Source organism: Abrus precatorius, unplaced genomic scaffold, assembly GCF_003935025.1.
Source record: "Abrus precatorius isolate BTA unplaced genomic scaffold, Abrus_2018 Scaffold6, whole genome shotgun sequence".
Classification (NCBI taxonomy): Eukaryota; Viridiplantae; Streptophyta; class Magnoliopsida; order Fabales; family Fabaceae; genus Abrus; species Abrus precatorius.
Genome location: NW_020874406.1, coordinates 11,860,675 through 11,878,348, shown reverse-complemented (window position 1 = coordinate 11,878,348; position 17,674 = coordinate 11,860,675). Strand labels below are relative to the sequence as shown.

The window sequence follows — 17,674 nt, the reverse complement described above, 5'->3', positions numbered from 1 at the left end:
ATAATGTAACTAATAATGACTAATAAAATAACATTAATCTTCTTATGTTTCCATATTGCATCTACATTATTCTTTGAATATTTCTTTTTCAGTTATTAACTTGAAATAGTACTCGTTTGCATAATACAAAATGTTGCTTTAGATTTTAGACTTAAAAAAATTTGCATGCTTTTCACAAAAAGTTGTGGAGGAGATTGAATATGAAGAGTTTTTCCCTTTGTCATTTTTTTTGTCTTTTTCTTTTGGAGTTTTACATTAATAGTATATTCAAGTCTCTTTCTAATGATTTACTTGCCTGAAATAATAGAATAATTTCAAAAATAATATTTTTACTTTTTTTAGAAAATAAAACTACTATATATATTTAAATTTATCTCAGCTTGTTCAATATTAATCACCTGTGAGTTATCAAGTGCAACATTAAATTGAGTTTTGTTCACTCATTTTTTTTAAGAAGTATAAATTGATCATTAAAGACTCTTTTAGAATTCAATACTAATGGATTTACTTTATGCTAATACAATAATTAACTATAAAAATAAAAAAGAAAATATAAATGAAATTATTAAATGACAATAAAGAACAACACCAGTTAATCTTATTCAAAGTCAAAAAAAGATTTTTCATAAATATACAAATTTAATAGTAAAAGTTGCATTTACCTTTCTTTACTTTAGAGCATGAAAAATTGTCATACTAGTCTTGTTTATGAATTTAATATAGATTTTTCATCATTTTCAGGTCTATATTTTTATTTCTTTATCTTTAATCTTTTGATCTTCATCATTTTTGTTGTTTTTGATGTTCTCAATTAGATTAGTTAAAAATAAAGTCACTTGAGACAATTTTAAATCTTCTATTTCTACTTTATTCTTTCTAATTTTTTTGTAGTCTCTATATGTAACATGATTTTGTGTGAAGTAATACCAATAAAACCAACTGTATTAATAAAAAACACAATTCAATAAAAAGAGAGAAAAGATAAAAAAAAAAAATAAGTGGAAAGAGATTATAATTATATTTCCTACTGTAAATTTTTTTTGTTCATAATGTACACTTAATATACATCTATGACTTTTTCTAATTTTACTTCATAATTTATTCTACTTACAAGTCCATCAAACTAAGTGGAGCACTCTGTGCACGATATTAGAAACTATAATTTATTACATTTTCATCTTTTTTTATCAATTATATTAGTCTTTTTATTTTAATAAGCATTTGTTCAAAATTTGAATTATTTCTAAATCAAAGAACTATATTAAAATCAAAATATTATTTTATTAATTTATAACACTATTATATAATATACTTAATTTAAATTATTTTAAACAAAAATTAAATATTATTTAATAATTATTTACTCACGTAAAAAATTAATTTTTCTACATATTTTCTACTAATTTATAACCTTAATTGCTACACTATATCTTGGAATAAAGATTTTAACGTCTTAACAGAAAGAAAGAAGGTTGTTAGAGAGTGCAGGTGAACTGTGGCATGACAAAATCAATATTTACGGGATTTAAATTATTTATTCAGGTAAGAAATTAATTTTTCTAAATATTTTTTACTAATTTACAGGATTTTAACATCGGAACATAAAGAAGGAAAGTTGTTAGAGACTGCCGTTTGATTCGTTCTATATGTATATATATACATAGCAACCTGTGAACTGTGATGTGACAAAATCAATACAACAGCTTATTCACGGTTTGTCACGGAAAATCCCTCATTTTCACCCGCCGTGGTGACTCACATGTTATCGTGACTGGATTTAGTAACGTTTGGTAAATCATCCTTGCAGAAGAAGGAAGAGACACTTCTACCATTGAAACTGGAAAGAGACTTTTATTGGAATTGGATTAGAGATGAGTAATTCTGCAACCGAGGGTAATAAAAAAGTAGCTTCTGCATCGATTGAACATGTCAAGGACAGGAATGGAATAGACCGAGTAATTCTTCGACACCATCGAGGACCTTCAGTTCTGGTTAGATTCTTTACCTTCTGCACAATCTTCATCCTTTCTTTCGGTTTACAAACTTTCTTTCGTTTCTTCAGGTTACTTTACATGGAGGACAGGTTCTTTCTTGGAAAACAGAACGTGGCGAAGAGTTGTTGTTCCTAAGTAAGAAGGTAAAGAATAATTCTAATATGAAATTCTCTACATAATCCTAACACCGTAATATATCTTTATTTACTATTTTTAATAAAATATTTTAAAAAGATATAGTATTTTCTAATGTAAACTGAGACTGTATTGTTCATTAATAATTATTAATTAATTAATTTTATATTGATTTTGTAAATTTAGGCTATCTTTAATCCTCCAACGCCGGTACGAGGGGGGATTCCGATATGTTTTCCACAGGTATGATTATTTTTTTTATTTAAATAACACTGTGAATTGCATAAAATAGATAGATAATAAGGAGATTAAATTTTCCAGTTTGGAAACCGAGGGACACTGGAACAACATGGATTTGCGAGGAAAAAGATCTGGGTTTTTGAGCAAAGTCCTCCACCGCTTTCCGGTGATTTCAATGAAAAAGCTTATATTGATATGCTGCTCAAATCATCCGAAGATGATACGAAGACATGGCCACATAGGTATCAGCTTAATTAACAGCTTTCCACCATATTTTACTAACATCAATTAAATGGGAAGACGTATAATTAACTGTTGCTGTGAATTTCGTGACATTTTAAATTATTTTATTCAGCTTCGAATTTCGCCTAAGAGTATCCTTGGCACCAGACGGTTGTCTGACTCTGATATCTCGCATCAGGAATATCGACGGCAAGCCTTTCAGTTTCTCCATTGCTTATCATACATATTTGTCCATCTCCGATATCAGGTCTGTTTGCTATTACAACAGTGTATTAATCGACTTTTTTCATGAATATGTATGTATTCATATGGTTATTTTCTTAATTTTAATATTGGAACAAGCATAACGTGCTTTAATTATTGACAGTGAGGTGAGGGTAGAAGGGTTGGAAACTCTTCACTACTTGGACAATCTATTGGAGAAGGAACGTTTCACTCAACGAGATGCTTTGACGTTTGAGTCTGAGGTGACGCAATCGTGATGGTCTAATTATTCAGTTAAGCCTAAGATTTAATGAGCTTGCTAATTTTTTTATTTTATTTTCCCATGTTTTAGGTGGATCGTGTATATATCGATTCTAGCGACATGGTAGCTGTTTTAGATCATGAAAAGAAGCGAACTTTTGTGATACGAAAGGAAGGGCTTCCAGATGTTGGTAAGTATATTCATGGGTAACTGTTATAACTCAAAATCAAATACAATTGTTAGGCTTAAGTCATTCTCTTACACAAAATCTAACAACCCTTATCAACTTTGGTATTGCACAGTGGTTTGGAATCCCTGGGATAAAAAATCCAAGTCCATTGTGGATTTGGGGGATGAAGAATACAAGCACATGCTATGCGTTGATGGTGCATCAGTTGAAAAACCAATCACCTTGAAGCCAGGTGAAGAATGGACAGGCCGCTTGGAGCTCTCTGTTCTCCCATCTAGTTGATCTTTAGTTTGCAGACACAAAGCAATTACTAACGGGGAATAAATCACTAAGCATTGTTTTCAAGCGATAGTTGTTTGTGCAACTCTTGTAACCTCAAATCTAAGGCCGTGACTTTTTTTTTTCTTTTAGCATAAGCTGCCCTTGATTATGAAAGGGGACAGGGAAATGAAAATTACTGAAGAAAAAGACAAAGTGGATTGATATATTTAGGAACTTGAAAATGAATTGTTTTAACTTGGTCAAGCGGAAAATAATTTCATTCTCCAATTTCAACTTAGCACGGCGTTTCTGCAAAGAGTGTTCCATACCGAGCAAATTGCTGTTGTAGGACCCATACCCACTTCCAATAAACAAATTGAATAATTTTATTTCTTTTTCCTTTTTCAAAATGATAAAATTCTGCATTTGAAAGAACAATCAACTATGTGATGCATTAAATATATTTTCCTAAAAATAAACATTAATAACTGTCCTGTGTATTGCTTGAATATCTTTAATTTCAGATAAATTTTTAAAAAATAAATTAAAATGACCGAGTAAAAACATTTAAAAATATAAATAATCACGTCTTTTTAAAGAAATACAGATTATTCTAGTGACAAGAAACTTAATAAAAAAATATATACTTCTAAATCTGTGATTCGTGAATAAAAAATAAAAAATAAAAAATAAAAAACATTCTATGATAGTTTCAATTTTTTTTATTTGACTCGAATTGTTTGTTTTGATATCAGATAATTATTTTTTAAAAATATCTACATTCTCTAATACAAATATAATTTATATTAATTTATACATATATTTAACGAGTTAAACTAATTTTATTTAATTTTAAATTAAAAAGCATATTTTAAGTGGAAAAAGAGTTATGTTACTTTACTTTCAATTTGCAATAAATTTATTGGTGGACAAAAAAGGTGGTTATGTGGTGTGTAGAATGAAATTTATCCTTGATTGTATTCGTTAAACTACTCTTCAAAAACCACTAATGGTTAAGTAATATATAAAAATACATTAAATAAACAAGCAGAGAGTTAGATTATGGACAAGGAAATTGAATGAATTGCATGGATAATTTATAAAATTCATTATTATCATTATTACATTAAAATATAAAATTAAAATAGCCGTACAATTTATATAAATACATTGATAGACGCACGCAACTATATACCCCCGCCGGCTTTAGCATATCAATCTTAATAGCGATTTAATCCGTACAACTGTTCTTGCACCAGAAAAAGGAAATAAGGCAATGCCTGATTTCTGATACCCAGCCAAATGAAGCATAGTAAAAAGAAGTTATTTTATTTTTTTGGTAAAAAAGTGATGTGAATAGTTAACTCTTTTTTTGGGTTCAAGTGGCAACTCTCTTAATTAATGAAAATAAGAAAATGCACTCGTTCTGAAGTGGACCCAATAAGCAAGGGTCCAATACTTCCTGCTGGGCCATGATTATCTGTGTTAAAGGACCATTCGAGTTGGGTCAACCTGAAATGAGACCCAGTTCAAGAGTCACTATCTTCTGAAATATTCTGGGCAAAATATTGTGAGATCTTTCAATTGTTTTATTGTTATTTGGGCTCATTGAAATGCCTTTCTAGTGGGGTTTTCGTTTTGGACCTCGAACTGTTGACTGAAAAAAGAGAGGGAAAGCATCCAGTTATTTACATTAAATTAATGTATAATTTTGCAAAATTACACGTATAACTTTTACATAAAATATGCGTAGATACTTCTTATACAAATAAACGAGGCAAAGAAAGTGGTGGAGTGAGGACATCTGAGTTTAAAGGAATCCACATGATAAATTTAATCGTATTTATGCTTCCAACTAAAACAGGGTCGATGATAAATTGTTGTTTATTTTGATCGAAATAGGTACTCTCTCTCCCATTCTTTTCCATTTTTATATTTTACTTGTTAAATGAGAAAATATGAAATAAAACATGTGAAGGCAACAACAGGTATCTTGATACCAATTTAATTTTAGTTGGAAGAAATAAACAGTAGTTACTCGCATGAAATTCTGATTTTATCACATTTTCTCAATAGGAGTATTCTAATATTATACAGCAAAATTTGGGTATCCTTGGTAGAGTGTAGGTGCCAATCTCACGCTCACATGAGCCTGCCATTAATGCTCTCTAGCAATAAGTTACAGCATTTCCGACGCCGTTAATTTTCACTTTTAACCTCGCATTGGATGCCACACTTTTTACCGATCACCGTTATTTCTAACAAATCATAACTTCGTACTTTTTATTCTTCTCATTTTTGCCTCGTCTTCGTTTGGAAATTGTAGTGCTGTTAAACGACGACTTTAGAGTAGCAGAGTCAGATCTGGAAAGTAAACGACACGAGTGATAGGGCCAAGTGAGCACCCTCTGCTTTTAACTCTGCTTTCCTTCTAATAATAATAAATCTTAAATTTTACCTTGGCCGCAACTGCATGCACGTTCTTCTATGCAATTTTCTGTGTGTCTGCTTCTAATCCCGTTCTTTTTTTATGCCCTTTCTCACTTTCCTTTTTCTCTCTCACGCATTTTCCTTTCTTTTGTGTTTGTTTGTTTGCTTGCACTAGAGCAGTTGCATTGCATTTGGTTTCAGTGCAGAGCAGAAACATCTCGTTCTCTGCTGGAACATGGATTTTTTTGCACGCGTTTTGTGTTCAATCTACATTGTGGGTTTCGTGCTCTGGCTAGGAAATGCAGGACCCATTGAAGACAAGCGAGTTTTGCTTGACTTCATTGAAAAGTTTCCTCCCTCAAGGCCTCTCAACTGGAATGAGAGTTCTTCCCCGTGTACCACTTGGATTGGTGTCACTTGTAACGAAGATAAGTCACGGGTCATTGCCATTCGATTGCCAGGGTTTGGATTTCATGGCACCATTCCTTCGAATACAATAAGCCGCGTCACGGGCTTGCAAACGCTGAGTCTCAGATCCAACTTCATAACTGGGCATTTTCCTTCTGATTTTTCCAATCTCAAAAACCTTTCTTTTCTGTATCTTCAGTTCAACAATTTCACGGGGCCCTTGCCCGAATTCTCTGTTTGGAGGAACCTCTCTGTTCTCAACTTGTCCAATAATCGTTTCAGTGGCAGCATTCCTCTCTCGATTTCGAATTTGACACTGCTTGTTGCTTTGAATCTCTCAAACAACTCCCTCTCTGGTGAAATCCCTGATATTAAGTTGCCCCAGCTGCAGCAATTGAATTTGGCTAACAACAATTTGCACGGTGCTGTGCCCCTCTCCCTCCAGAGGTTTCCTGAGTCAGCATTTGTTGGAAACAACGTTTCCTCCCATGCAACTCTCCCCTCTTCAAAACCGGGTTCTGAATATGAGAAACATGGAAGGCTTGGTGAAACTGCGGTGCTGGGAGTTATCGTTGCCGGTGCTGTTCTTGGTCTTGCGGCATTCATTGTTTCTATCTGTGTGTGCTGCTTGAGAAGGAAAAAAGGAGATGCCTTTGTTGGGAAGTTGCAGAAGGGTGATATGTCTCCGGAAAGAGTAGTTTCAAGGGACCAGGATGCAAATAATAAACTTGTTTTCTTTGAGGATTGTAATTATGCCTTTGACTTGGAGGATTTGCTAAGGGCCTCTGCCGAGGTATTGGGGAAGGGAACGTTCGGTGCTGCATATAAGGCTGTCCTAGAGGACGCTACCACAGTTGTTGTGAAGAGGTTGAAAGTGGTAGCTGTTGGAAAGAAGGATTTTGAGCAGCACATGGATCTTATTGGAAGTCTTAAACATGAGAATGTGGTTCAGCTAAAGGGGTATTACTATTCCAAAGATGAGAAACTGATGGTGTATGATTACTACAGTCAGGGGAGCGTCTCCGCTTTGTTGCATGGTATGTGGTATGAATTCTTTTTCTGTTACAAGTTACTTTCGAAATAGACATTGGTTCTCAATTGTTAAGGATCTCTTGTTTTTTGGTACTTGAATGTGGTTATTGCTTTTTAATTTTGAGTGTTTCACTTTCTTCCAATGGCTGCATTCAAAGGAAAAGGTTGCTTCTACATGCTGGTATGTTAAACAAGTTTAAAATGTTGTTTCTTGATAGTCTTCTTTTGATCCGGAATTTAGCCATGGCAAAATTAAATGGATACATAAGATTTTAAGTTTGAAAAATACTTTTTGGTTGTATGTGTTTTCTGAAGCCAAAAAGATCTTGGCTTCTCTCTGGAGGGCTTATCCTCTGTTTCTCATTGCTGTTGTTCTACATTTAAATGAAGTGCTTTATGTGAAGAACTCAAATGCCTCCACGATTAACGTATTGGAAGCTCTTGCCTGGAGTAAGTTGTGTACAGAATCTTCTTGTACCAAAGATGACCATACATCAAATTAATAAAACAATTAAAACAAATCTATCTTGAAATTTTTATTTCAGTAAGTACTACACCCAACACAATTATGCTGTCCAAACTTCTGTAAAGACTAATGCATTCTGAAATTTTCAGGTAAAAGAGGAGAGGATAGGGTCCCTTTAGATTGGGATACTCGGATGAAAATTGCTTTGGGTGCTGCTCGAGGCCTTGCCCATATCCATTCCGAGAATGGTGGGAAGCTTGTACATGGCAATATCAGATCCTCAAATATCTTTTTGAACACAGGACAGTGTGGTTGTGTATCCGATCTTGGCCTGGCAACCATAATGAGCTCAGTTGCCATACCCATCTCGCGAGCTGCTGGTTACCGAGCGCCTGAGGTTACATACACCAGGAAAGCAGCACAGCCTTCAGATGTTTACAGCTTTGGTGTGGTGTTACTAGAGCTTCTGACTGGGAAATCTCCGATCTACACAACTGGTGGTGATGAGATTGTCCACCTTGTGAGATGGGTTCATTCAGTTGTGAGGGAGGAGTGGACAGCTGAAGTATTTGACTTGGAGCTAATGCGATGTCCCAATATAGAGGAAGAGATGGTGGAAATGTTACAGGTAGCAATGTCATGTGTGGTAAGGGTGCCTGATCAAAGGCCTGAGATGTCAGATGTTGTAAAAATAATTGAAAATGTCAGGCAGATTGATGTGGGCAATCAGCAATCATCTGAGAACCAAGTTGAAAGTGCAACACAGCCCCCTTTAGCCACTTAGCATAAATTTTTTCAGCATGGTAGTGACAACTCCTCTTCCTTGTCCTCCACCCCAAAAGGAAATGAACGATAGAGATTTGCTTGCTGCCTTTATTTATTTGATTTGAGTGCATCTGAAAATGTTTTGTTACAAATTCTATGGCCTTTCCCCCTTACAAAATCTGGTCGCTGAAACGGCCACTTTCACTACGTTTTTTCCTTGTAATTCTTGTTCAACACATTTGCTTTTACCCCCGAAGAAGAACTAACAAATTTGATTGATTTTATATTATAGTATTTTAATGCGAGAAGGGGTAAAAGGAAGCACCCGATGATGATGCAATCGGGTGGTTTCTTGTCTTCTTGCTAGTTGCTAGACTGAGTATACAAAATATTTTAGAGGTCCATTTACAGGTCATGGTCATAAAGATTTATATGAAATCCTATAGTATGTCATGATGACATACTCAATTATCTATAAACCTAACCACGTTAAGCTCTTTGATCATTGTTGTAGTTCATACTTCATATATATTCTATGCTTCGTTATCATACTTAATTAGTGACAACAGTCACAATTGTTATTGACACGCATCACATGTAGATGTGTAAATACTAGTCAACTAACTGCAAGAAGCTGGACTCAAATACGCATAATGCAGTTCCCTTTGTGATGGGAGGGTTTGGTGATTTTAATATCTCATGTATTGTGTAATTTATTTACCAGTAAATGTTGTTAATATCGATTCGCGCGGGGATATTAGCTTAGGATAGATATCTCCATAGACATTGTAATAGTCTGTACGAAAACCTTTCCTATATGATATTCGGGTGTGGAAATTGATTGTCCACCTACTATGCACGTTAAGTTTTGCCATAGATGAATTCATTCTGTTGTGCAATATATTGAGGTAGATGGCTACTTTCTCTGGTAGTTAAATCTTTAAATGTCTCAACGTGTGTGCATTTCTGGTCACTAATGAAGAAGAGGTAGCTCTGTATAGTAGCAAGGAACATTATGGGTTTTATCTTCATTATTTCATGATGGGATTATGTCTATGGCGTAAATTCAATAACATGTCAAAGGATTAGAAGCTCTGGAGACTGGCAAGATAAATAACGTTTAACCAACTCTAACTAGAGATCTCACCGTATGACTTGTGCTTGTCATACAAAGCTAATTATATAAAAATTTTGGTATGGATTGCTCTTCGAACTTCGATGTTACTAAAATTTCTCAATTTTGCGGACAGAAGATATTACAAAGTTGGGCTCTTATAAACATAAGGCTCATTTTGTTGATGGAATTTGGTTTATCCAGTGACGATTATACACTTGACTTGTAGGGTCTAGATTTGGTTATTAATTTTCTTTAGTAAGTATTACGGTCTTGAAGCTTATGGCAAGCCTTGAGTTTTTTCTAAGCTTTGTTGAAAATCTAGTGTAGGTGGAATGAAGTGAACAAGAGCAGACCAAAATAAAATAAAATTATCATTTCATAATTTGGATATAATAAATAAATTTACTGATAATAAATCCATTCATCTTATCATATATCCCTAAATATGATGGAGAAAGAAAAAAAAAATATATATATATATTAAATAAAATGAAATAAAATAAAATATATGAAGATTTGTTCGTTTTATCTTTAATTTAAATAATAATAATTAATGTAAATTTATTATACTAAATATTTTATTGATCCAAACATAACTTTTAAGCTTGTAGAAACAAAACAAAAAAAAACGCTTAAGGTATGTCTGTTTGGCTAGTGATGGTTTGGGGGCCGTGGGAGAAAATGGCACCAAATAGTAGATGATCTTATGTCCCTTAATCCTTTACAAACAAATAGATTAAAATAAAATCATACCCTCATGTAGTCCAATGCTATGTTGGCAATGCTTTTCTTTCTTCCTTTCTTTCTTTTTGGGTCAAAAGGCAATGCTTTCTTTAAAGTGAAAAAACTGAAAAATTATGGACCTCCAACTGGTCCAGTGAGCGTGGCCGTGAGTCCGGTAACGCCACAAAGGCTCTCTCTCTCTCTCTCTCCCTCTCCTGGCCCAGAAAAACACTTTCTTTCTACATTTTTCCGTAGTTGACCAAAAAAGTGGAATTTTCTCAAATTTTTCCGTGGAGTAACAAAACCGCAAAAATATAATTGATGGCCCATTGATTTGACCATGGATTGGGTTGCCGCAAAAGATTTCTACAGCTTGAATGTTCTGTAAGAGAAAAGGAACTGGGGCATCTCAGAACAATTGACCCATCCCCAGAGATCTCAAAAATGAAAATAGACATGGCTGGAAATTAGTGTTGGAATTGAATGGACAAGCTAAGATGGTCTAATAAAAATGTTTTAAGGGTACACTGCTATACTAAAGTTATAAATAACTAGAGGAAACAAAGTTTTAAGTCTACACAGACTGAGCTTCATAATAGATATAAAATCATTCTTGGGCGTTACATTATTATTATATTTTGCTAGAGAAAAATATGCATTACTTGCATAACTAATCCATACGCTTGGGAAAGGGTTTTTTTTATAAATAGGCCTGCTTCTTTCCATTAAGCCGAAACAATCTCCCTTCGGATTGGGAATAATGAACATTAATTGTATTTACATTAATAAGACAAAATATAATAAAATTTAAAATCATAGAATATATATAGCATTTGCTTTTGATCACTGTTTATACTATCCAAAAAGTAGACAAGACTCGGAGTGTGGAAAGAAAACATTGAAGGAGTTAATTTTCACTTTGGAGTTTTATTATGGAAAGATAACATTTGATGCAGAAGCGATGAGGGTGCCGGTGATGCACATGCGACCGCTACATCTTTATTAACTTCGCCAGTAGACACCTTTTACTTTCCTGCTCCACGTGTCCCTCTCGCCCCAAGGACTCAAAGAATAACAAAAGTTGTATAGAAAACATTTTCCTTACATTAATTAGACTTAATCTGATAAAAGTATTTACTTATATCACAAATTCTTGTGTAAATATTTGTGCTGATTATAAAATATTATTAATAATAATTATACGAGTTGCTATTGTTGAAATAAGTTGTTTACAATTTTAATTCCTTAAATTTTATCTTAGATCGACAGTATTATAAGTAAAGCAAATGACTTTATATTGTCTAGTGAGAGTGGTAATATCTCCGATCCCTCTCTTTTTTTGTTTTTAAATATTAAATTAAACATAAAAAATTTAAAACATTTACGGGTTTCTAAAAACCATGCCTCTAATCTCTAATTGAAAATGATAAAATAGAAAGAGTTGAAATATTAATTGTCCTCCAATTGAGACAAACGGTGAGAATGACAGGATGAGCTCCATTCCATTCGGGAAGATCTAAGTAGTGATGGACGACTCGATTCGCCACATGTTCCTGAAATTGCTACGTACTGACGTGGACCGTTCTGAGAGATAAATGCATGCTAATGCTAATGTGATTTTAACAACATAAAATATATCAATTTTAATAATATATACAAATAATCAAATATAAATTAAAATAAACATCCTTAAAAAAACGAAGAGAGAGTAGTATTTAAAGGCTTAATTGTCTGAGACATTATGATGGTGTAATGATAATAACTAAAAACAAAGCACATCTTGGCCACACTGCTCATTGACTTCAAAAATAAAAAAAGGTACATATGAGTGCGGTTAAACTTGAAAATGCTAAGAACCAGAGCTTCTCTCTATTTTGTGGCTCAATGCTTGCATCAAAGTATGCAATTACACCTTGGAGACCATGCTTATTGTCTTCTGCCGTGCCGTTTATCTCTAACGCCATTCTACTTCCCATGCATCTTTCTTCCCCTCAATTTTCTTCTCCAATAATTCTACTTAATTATTAAATATTCAACCCCATAACTCTATATACAAATTTAGAGACACGGCCATGTCGTCTTCTTAGAAACTTGCTTACTTGTTATATGTTCTTTTTATTCCGATTTCATCTTTCAATTAACTCCAAGTTTCAACTAACTAATCTACTATTTCATCAATATCTCTTTCAAAAACAAAATAAATTTTATTTAATGTCTTAAAAATATTGATTAATTAGAAATTATATTTAATATAATAAATAATTTTCTATTATGTTTTAAAAATGCGTGTTTTTTAAATATATAGAAATAAAAAAATTCAAATCCCAATTACTTGTCACGACTCAAACAGAAAATGTGAAAAATAAAATTTCTTTAACAAAGTTGCATGCCAAGTACACATAAATTAAAATAATTCATGCTAACCATTGGCGCCAATTTCTAAGGTGCCTGTCAAGTCGCTATTTGATAGTGTTTTTTTATATATATTTTAAATAAAAATACATTTCATTTTAGAAATTAATTCTAACACATTTTAACTATATTTAACAAATAATAACATGTAGGAGACACGTTTAAGCCGTAATTAACTGTTATTTGAGACGTAATCGGAAGCAGATTTAATAAAATTGTATCATGTCACAACTTATGTGATATTATAGATATTAAAAAAATGAGATTTAAAATTCTATTGCCTGTATTGTCAGTCAAAGGGGGACTGATCCGATTCCAAGTGTCTCACCTCACGTGATTGGGCTGGCTTTTGTCCTACCCCACGTGTCGTCTTTTTATTTGCCTGACTTGTACGGACGTATCCTGGACTAATGCCGCTACACCCAATCCTAATTACTTACTTCTCAGATTAAGGTTAAGTATTTATAAATAAATTATATAGTTATTATATTAAAGTTATAAAAATATAATAAATAATTTTTAATAAAATTTTATTATTATTAACTATTTATTTTTAATCTTAATAATTGATATTGACAAAAAAAATAAATTTAAATATGGTTTTAAAATATTAAATTTTAAAAAGTGTTCAAAATATATTAAAAATATGCTGAAGATATGATAATTATAATTTACAATAATTGTAGGTATGAAAAGAAAATGGAAAATGGAAAATGTTATATCCAATGTTTATTTGTAATTCTTTAATCGAAAACTTTATGAAGATCCAAAAAAATATATAGAAAAAGGTTAAATTTAAACTACCCAGACTAACCGTGATTGAAAGTATTTTAGCGAATAGGTATTGGATCCTATAAAATAGGTTTGTGGAGGGAAGAAAGAGTAGCTATAGCTCTTCTACTTGAGACTTTTAGTATCTCTTACCATCGGCAACCTTTCAGTACCTCATAGTTCTTTCTTCCCTGCAGCTCTTGGTTCCATAACCATTCCATCCCTTACATTTTTAGGGAGTACACTACTCCCTGTGCCTTTACTGCAGCTATCAGGGTTCCGTTAGTTTACCATTTCAAAGCCATACAAAGAAAGTACGCGAATCACTAGCACTTGCTGAGCCTGAGCATAGCAGAGCACAGGTCGTAATTTCGGCAACGCTGCTTAATCCCCTTTTTTTAATTTTTCTTTATGTTTAAGCTTTCAGGCAAATTTTATGCTCATTTTTGCCCCCACAATTCACAGGCCACACAGCTCTTGGGTCAGCCTCACACGCCTTCACTTTTTTTCGTACCTTCTGTCCCCTGCTTCATTCAACAACAACAACTTGTTCTGCACTCCCTCTACCATTTTTCATTTTTCTCTCCTTTTTAACGTAACTTTCCTTTAAATTACTACTCCTTTAATAACTTTCCCAACCATAGCTATTCAATCCATAAATTCACTCTGTATTCTCTCTCTCTCTCTCCCTTTCCCTTAACCTTCTTTATTCTCTTCCACCTCCCCGTGTCCCAAAGAATATCTCTCTCTCTTCCTTTTTCCCTTTTCCATCTCTATTTCACCCTTTCACTGCCTCACTCACTCCACCGTTTCGCCTTCGCCTTTCAACGTCAATGCTATCCCCAACCCCAAGAATCTAATACACCGACATGACACCGGCACCCACCAACCACACTCACCACCTCGAACACACCCAACTCTTCATACCCGCAGAACAACACCCCCCAATCAAACACCCATACCCACGACTCGTGAGGATAACTGTCACTGACACCGATGCCACCGACTCCTCCAGCGACGAAGAACAACCCTTCCGCACTCTCACGCGCCACCGACACAAGAAGTTTGTCAACGAGATTTCCATCGTGTCCTGCACCGCCGAGAACGACCGCGTCGTTTCGAAGAAGAGAAGCAGGACAAAGTCCAAGGCCAGAGCTTCAGAGTCTCGGCAAGTGCCCTCCGGCAAGAAGTTCCGAGGAGTGAGACAGAGGCCTTGGGGGAAATGGGCCGCGGAAATACGAGACCCTTCGCGACGCGTCCGGTTATGGTTGGGTACCTTCGATACTGCTGAGGAAGCTGCCATGGTGTACGACAACGCGGCTATTAAGCTGCGTGGACCCGACGCGCTCACCAACTTCATAACGCCACCTGTCACGTGGCAGGACTCGTCGGAGCATAAAGACCCGCCGGCGCCGGTTAACGGGTACATTTCGGGGGACGAATCTCAAAGCAAGAATTTGTTTTCTCCCACTTCCGTGCTTCAGTGTTGTTCGTTGTCCGAGGAAGCAGAGTCCGTAACTGGCAAAGACGATGAATTATCGTGCGTGTCGGAGAATTTCTGCGATAAGACGATGCCAGTGGATAAGACCAAATCGGAGTCACCGTTTTCGATTCCAAGCGATATAGAATTTGACTTCCGAGGTTGTTGGTCGGCGCCGGATGTGTTTGACAACTTGGATAACGTGCCGGAAAGTTTGTTGTTCTGCGATGATTGGCACGGTGTGTTTCTCACTTCTTGTGAGGATTTCGGCTTCAAAAGTTGGTATACGCGCAGAAATCGTGACTTCTTCCAAGACATCGACGATTTATTTGTCTCAGATCCTCTTCTTGCTCTTTGACTCCATGAATTCGTTATTTAACAAATGAGACTCGTCACTGCGTTGCCCTCCAAATCGGCAAGTTTTGTATCGGCGGGAAATAGCTATTGTAATCACTCACTAATCGTTTTTCTTTTATTATTATTATTTTTATTTTCGTTGTGGTCGTATTTGTAAGTTGTAACATTGTAGTAATTATGCTCAATCCTTGAACGGTTGGACCTTTTAGTTTACTATATAATAGTAGTAATTATCTTTAATTATATTGGCTGTTTTTTAAGGTGACATCAAATTATTGGTTTAGTGTCCTACATTGCTTGCCATGTAAAGTTCAAGCAGGATTTTTAACCCCAAAATAGAGCCTTTGTGATTGTAATTACAGTAAAGCCCACAGAGTTGCTATGGACTGTTACGTGGTTAAATAGAGACGGCCGTTCTGGTATGGTATATCATATATGTAAGTTGTAAGTTATGCTGTGAAATAATTTTAAAATTGAGAAATAAAAAATGTATTCAAAAATTATAAAATTATGTAGAAGTAGGATTTGAAGAAAAAAAGAGTTTGAGGTTTTTTTTTAATAAAAAGTGTCATTTTGAGTAAAGATGATTTAACAAATTAAATTTATAAATATGATAAAAAGAAGAAAGAATTTGAAGCTTTAGATTAAAAATATAATTATTTTTTAAAATAAATAAAAATAAAAAATGCATACAGCTTAAATTAAAAGAATATAAAATGCAATTAAACGTTAAGATTTTAAAACATGGGTATGCATGTTGGGTTCATCAATTAGAACAATTGGGTACATGCGCGTATGAGTCTTAACGGTTTATTAAATGAATTTTACAGAGAAGGTTTACAATTAAGCTGTTTGTTGCACATTCAATGATTTACAGGGAAAATTTCAGATGTGTTGATTTAGGCATTGCTTGGTGGGGTAAATTTACACCTGCCAGCTTCATTCTTCGCCACATATACAAACCTTGTCAACGATTTTCTCGCAGAAAACTACACAAAGGGGTGATTTGGTTTGTGGTACATGCTGTGACAATCTCCCATTGTTACTAAATGTTTTTGGAGATTCAATTCAAACAAGAAACAGTGTTTTTATTAGTATGTTTTATTTTGCCTTTTTTTGTTTATTATGAGCCATTGATTAAGAAGCTCATTCAATGTTTGGCTGTAAACAGAAAAACAAAGCTCTTTTGGCTACAAATAATGCGAGATTAGTCAACTAAATCAAATTCTAACATGGAAAGTCAACTGTGTCAATTTTTATTTTTTGGTTATAATTGGCGAAAGAGCAAGACTTTTGGCCCCCTCAAAAGCCAGAACTTGAGATACCAACAAGCTTCTTTTTCGTTTTCATTTTCTGTTTTGGCCGAATTGAGGCCTGTTCCCAACGTCCCAATAAAAGCAAAAGAAAAAAATACGACAGGATCTCTAAAATGCCAAGTGGCACATAAAATCACAATTGAGATTGAATGCAACATGAAAATGCGTTTTGGCCTTTGGTTTGAACCCAAATTCTGACATATGCAGAAGGGTGCAAGTGGCACAATACTTGGATACTTTTCATGGCACTAGCTGAGCAGAAAAAGCAGATACTCGTAGCCATTGCATTTGGACCACGTTAGACCCGTATTTCGTGAGCGTTTTCATTTCCATGCCATTATCCTTTTGCTTTTCCTGCATATTATTACACACTAAACTCTTCCTCTTCCCCATATTTCACTACAGAAACGCCATTTCTAATAGAAGGGGTGCGTGTTAATTAGTCCATAAACCTGCAATACTAATACATACATTTTAATTCCGGCTTTCCCTACTCATTTTTCTTCTAAAAATTGTATTCTTTAAATTTATTAATATGATCATTATTGATATTAAAGTTGTTTATTTTTTCACTCATCCTTTACGCAGTTTATGTTTGAGAGCAATTAATTATTGAGGAACAGTCTTTCGTGAAAAAGGCTCCAAGACCCGCCACTCATATATGTTTAGCAATTATTCGGAATTCAGTTTATTCTCGTTTCGTTGTTTTATTATAAAAAAATTATTTTATGATTAAAATGAAACACATTATTTTAAAATTATTTTTCACTAAAGCTAATTCATATTTATATTTTTATATACAAAACTTGTTTTATACAATTAATAATAAATATTTTTTTACAACTAATCCAAACAGATATAAAATAAT

General features: G+C 34.0%; 3 protein-coding genes across 3 annotated transcripts; all 3 read left to right on the top strand.

Annotated features, from left to right (window-relative positions):
- Positions 1–1,680: 1,680 nt before the first annotated feature.
- On the top strand, positions 1,681–3,821 carry LOC113869445 (putative glucose-6-phosphate 1-epimerase). Its single transcript, XM_027505767.1, has 8 exons — positions 1,681–1,991; positions 2,063–2,137; positions 2,316–2,372; positions 2,451–2,611; positions 2,725–2,859; positions 2,980–3,079; positions 3,169–3,268; positions 3,381–3,821. Exons 1-8 carry the CDS (start codon positions 1,872–1,874, stop codon positions 3,548–3,550), a joined length of 918 nt encoding a protein of 305 aa, XP_027361568.1. The 5' UTR covers positions 1,681–1,871; the 3' UTR covers positions 3,551–3,821.
- Positions 3,822–6,079: 2,258 nt separating this feature from the next.
- On the top strand, positions 6,080–8,725 carry LOC113869623 (probable inactive receptor kinase At4g23740). Its single transcript, XM_027506050.1, has 2 exons — positions 6,080–7,404; positions 8,015–8,725. The coding sequence occupies exons 1-2, from the start codon at positions 6,195–6,197 to the stop codon at positions 8,647–8,649; spliced, it is 1,845 nt and encodes a 614-aa protein (XP_027361851.1). The 5' UTR covers positions 6,080–6,194; the 3' UTR covers positions 8,650–8,725.
- A 5,326-nt stretch (positions 8,726–14,051) lies between these two features.
- On the top strand, positions 14,052–15,585 carry LOC113869778 (ethylene-responsive transcription factor CRF1-like). The gene is made up of 2 exons (XM_027506250.1): positions 14,052–15,167; positions 15,240–15,585. The coding sequence occupies exons 1-2, from the start codon at positions 14,523–14,525 to the stop codon at positions 15,489–15,491; spliced, it is 897 nt and encodes a 298-aa protein (XP_027362051.1). The 5' UTR covers positions 14,052–14,522; the 3' UTR covers positions 15,492–15,585.
- The last annotated feature ends 2,089 nt before the right edge of the window (positions 15,586–17,674 follow it).

Bases quoted from the DNA above. Each gene is read 5' to 3' on its own strand.
- LOC113869445 (XM_027505767.1), top strand. From the start codon at position 1,872: ATGAGTAATTCTGCAACCGAGGGTAATAAAAAAGTAGCTTCTGCATCG. The intron at 2,138-2,315 runs GTAAAGAATAAT...TTGTAAATTTAG, and splicing joins TGTTGTTCCTAAGTAAGAAG to GCTATCTTTAATCCTCCAAC. The intron at 3,269-3,380 runs GTAAGTATATTC...GGTATTGCACAG, and splicing joins GGAAGGGCTTCCAGATGTTG to TGGTTTGGAATCCCTGGGAT.
- LOC113869623 (XM_027506050.1), top strand. From the start codon at position 6,195: ATGGATTTTTTTGCACGCGTTTTGTGTTCAATCTACATTGTGGGTTTC. The intron at 7,405-8,014 runs GTATGTGGTATG...TGAAATTTTCAG, and splicing joins CGTCTCCGCTTTGTTGCATG to GTAAAAGAGGAGAGGATAGG.
- LOC113869778 (XM_027506250.1), top strand. From the start codon at position 14,523: ATGACACCGGCACCCACCAACCACACTCACCACCTCGAACACACCCAA. The intron at 15,168-15,239 runs GTAACTGGCAAA...CCAGTGGATAAG, and splicing joins TGTCCGAGGAAGCAGAGTCC to ACCAAATCGGAGTCACCGTT.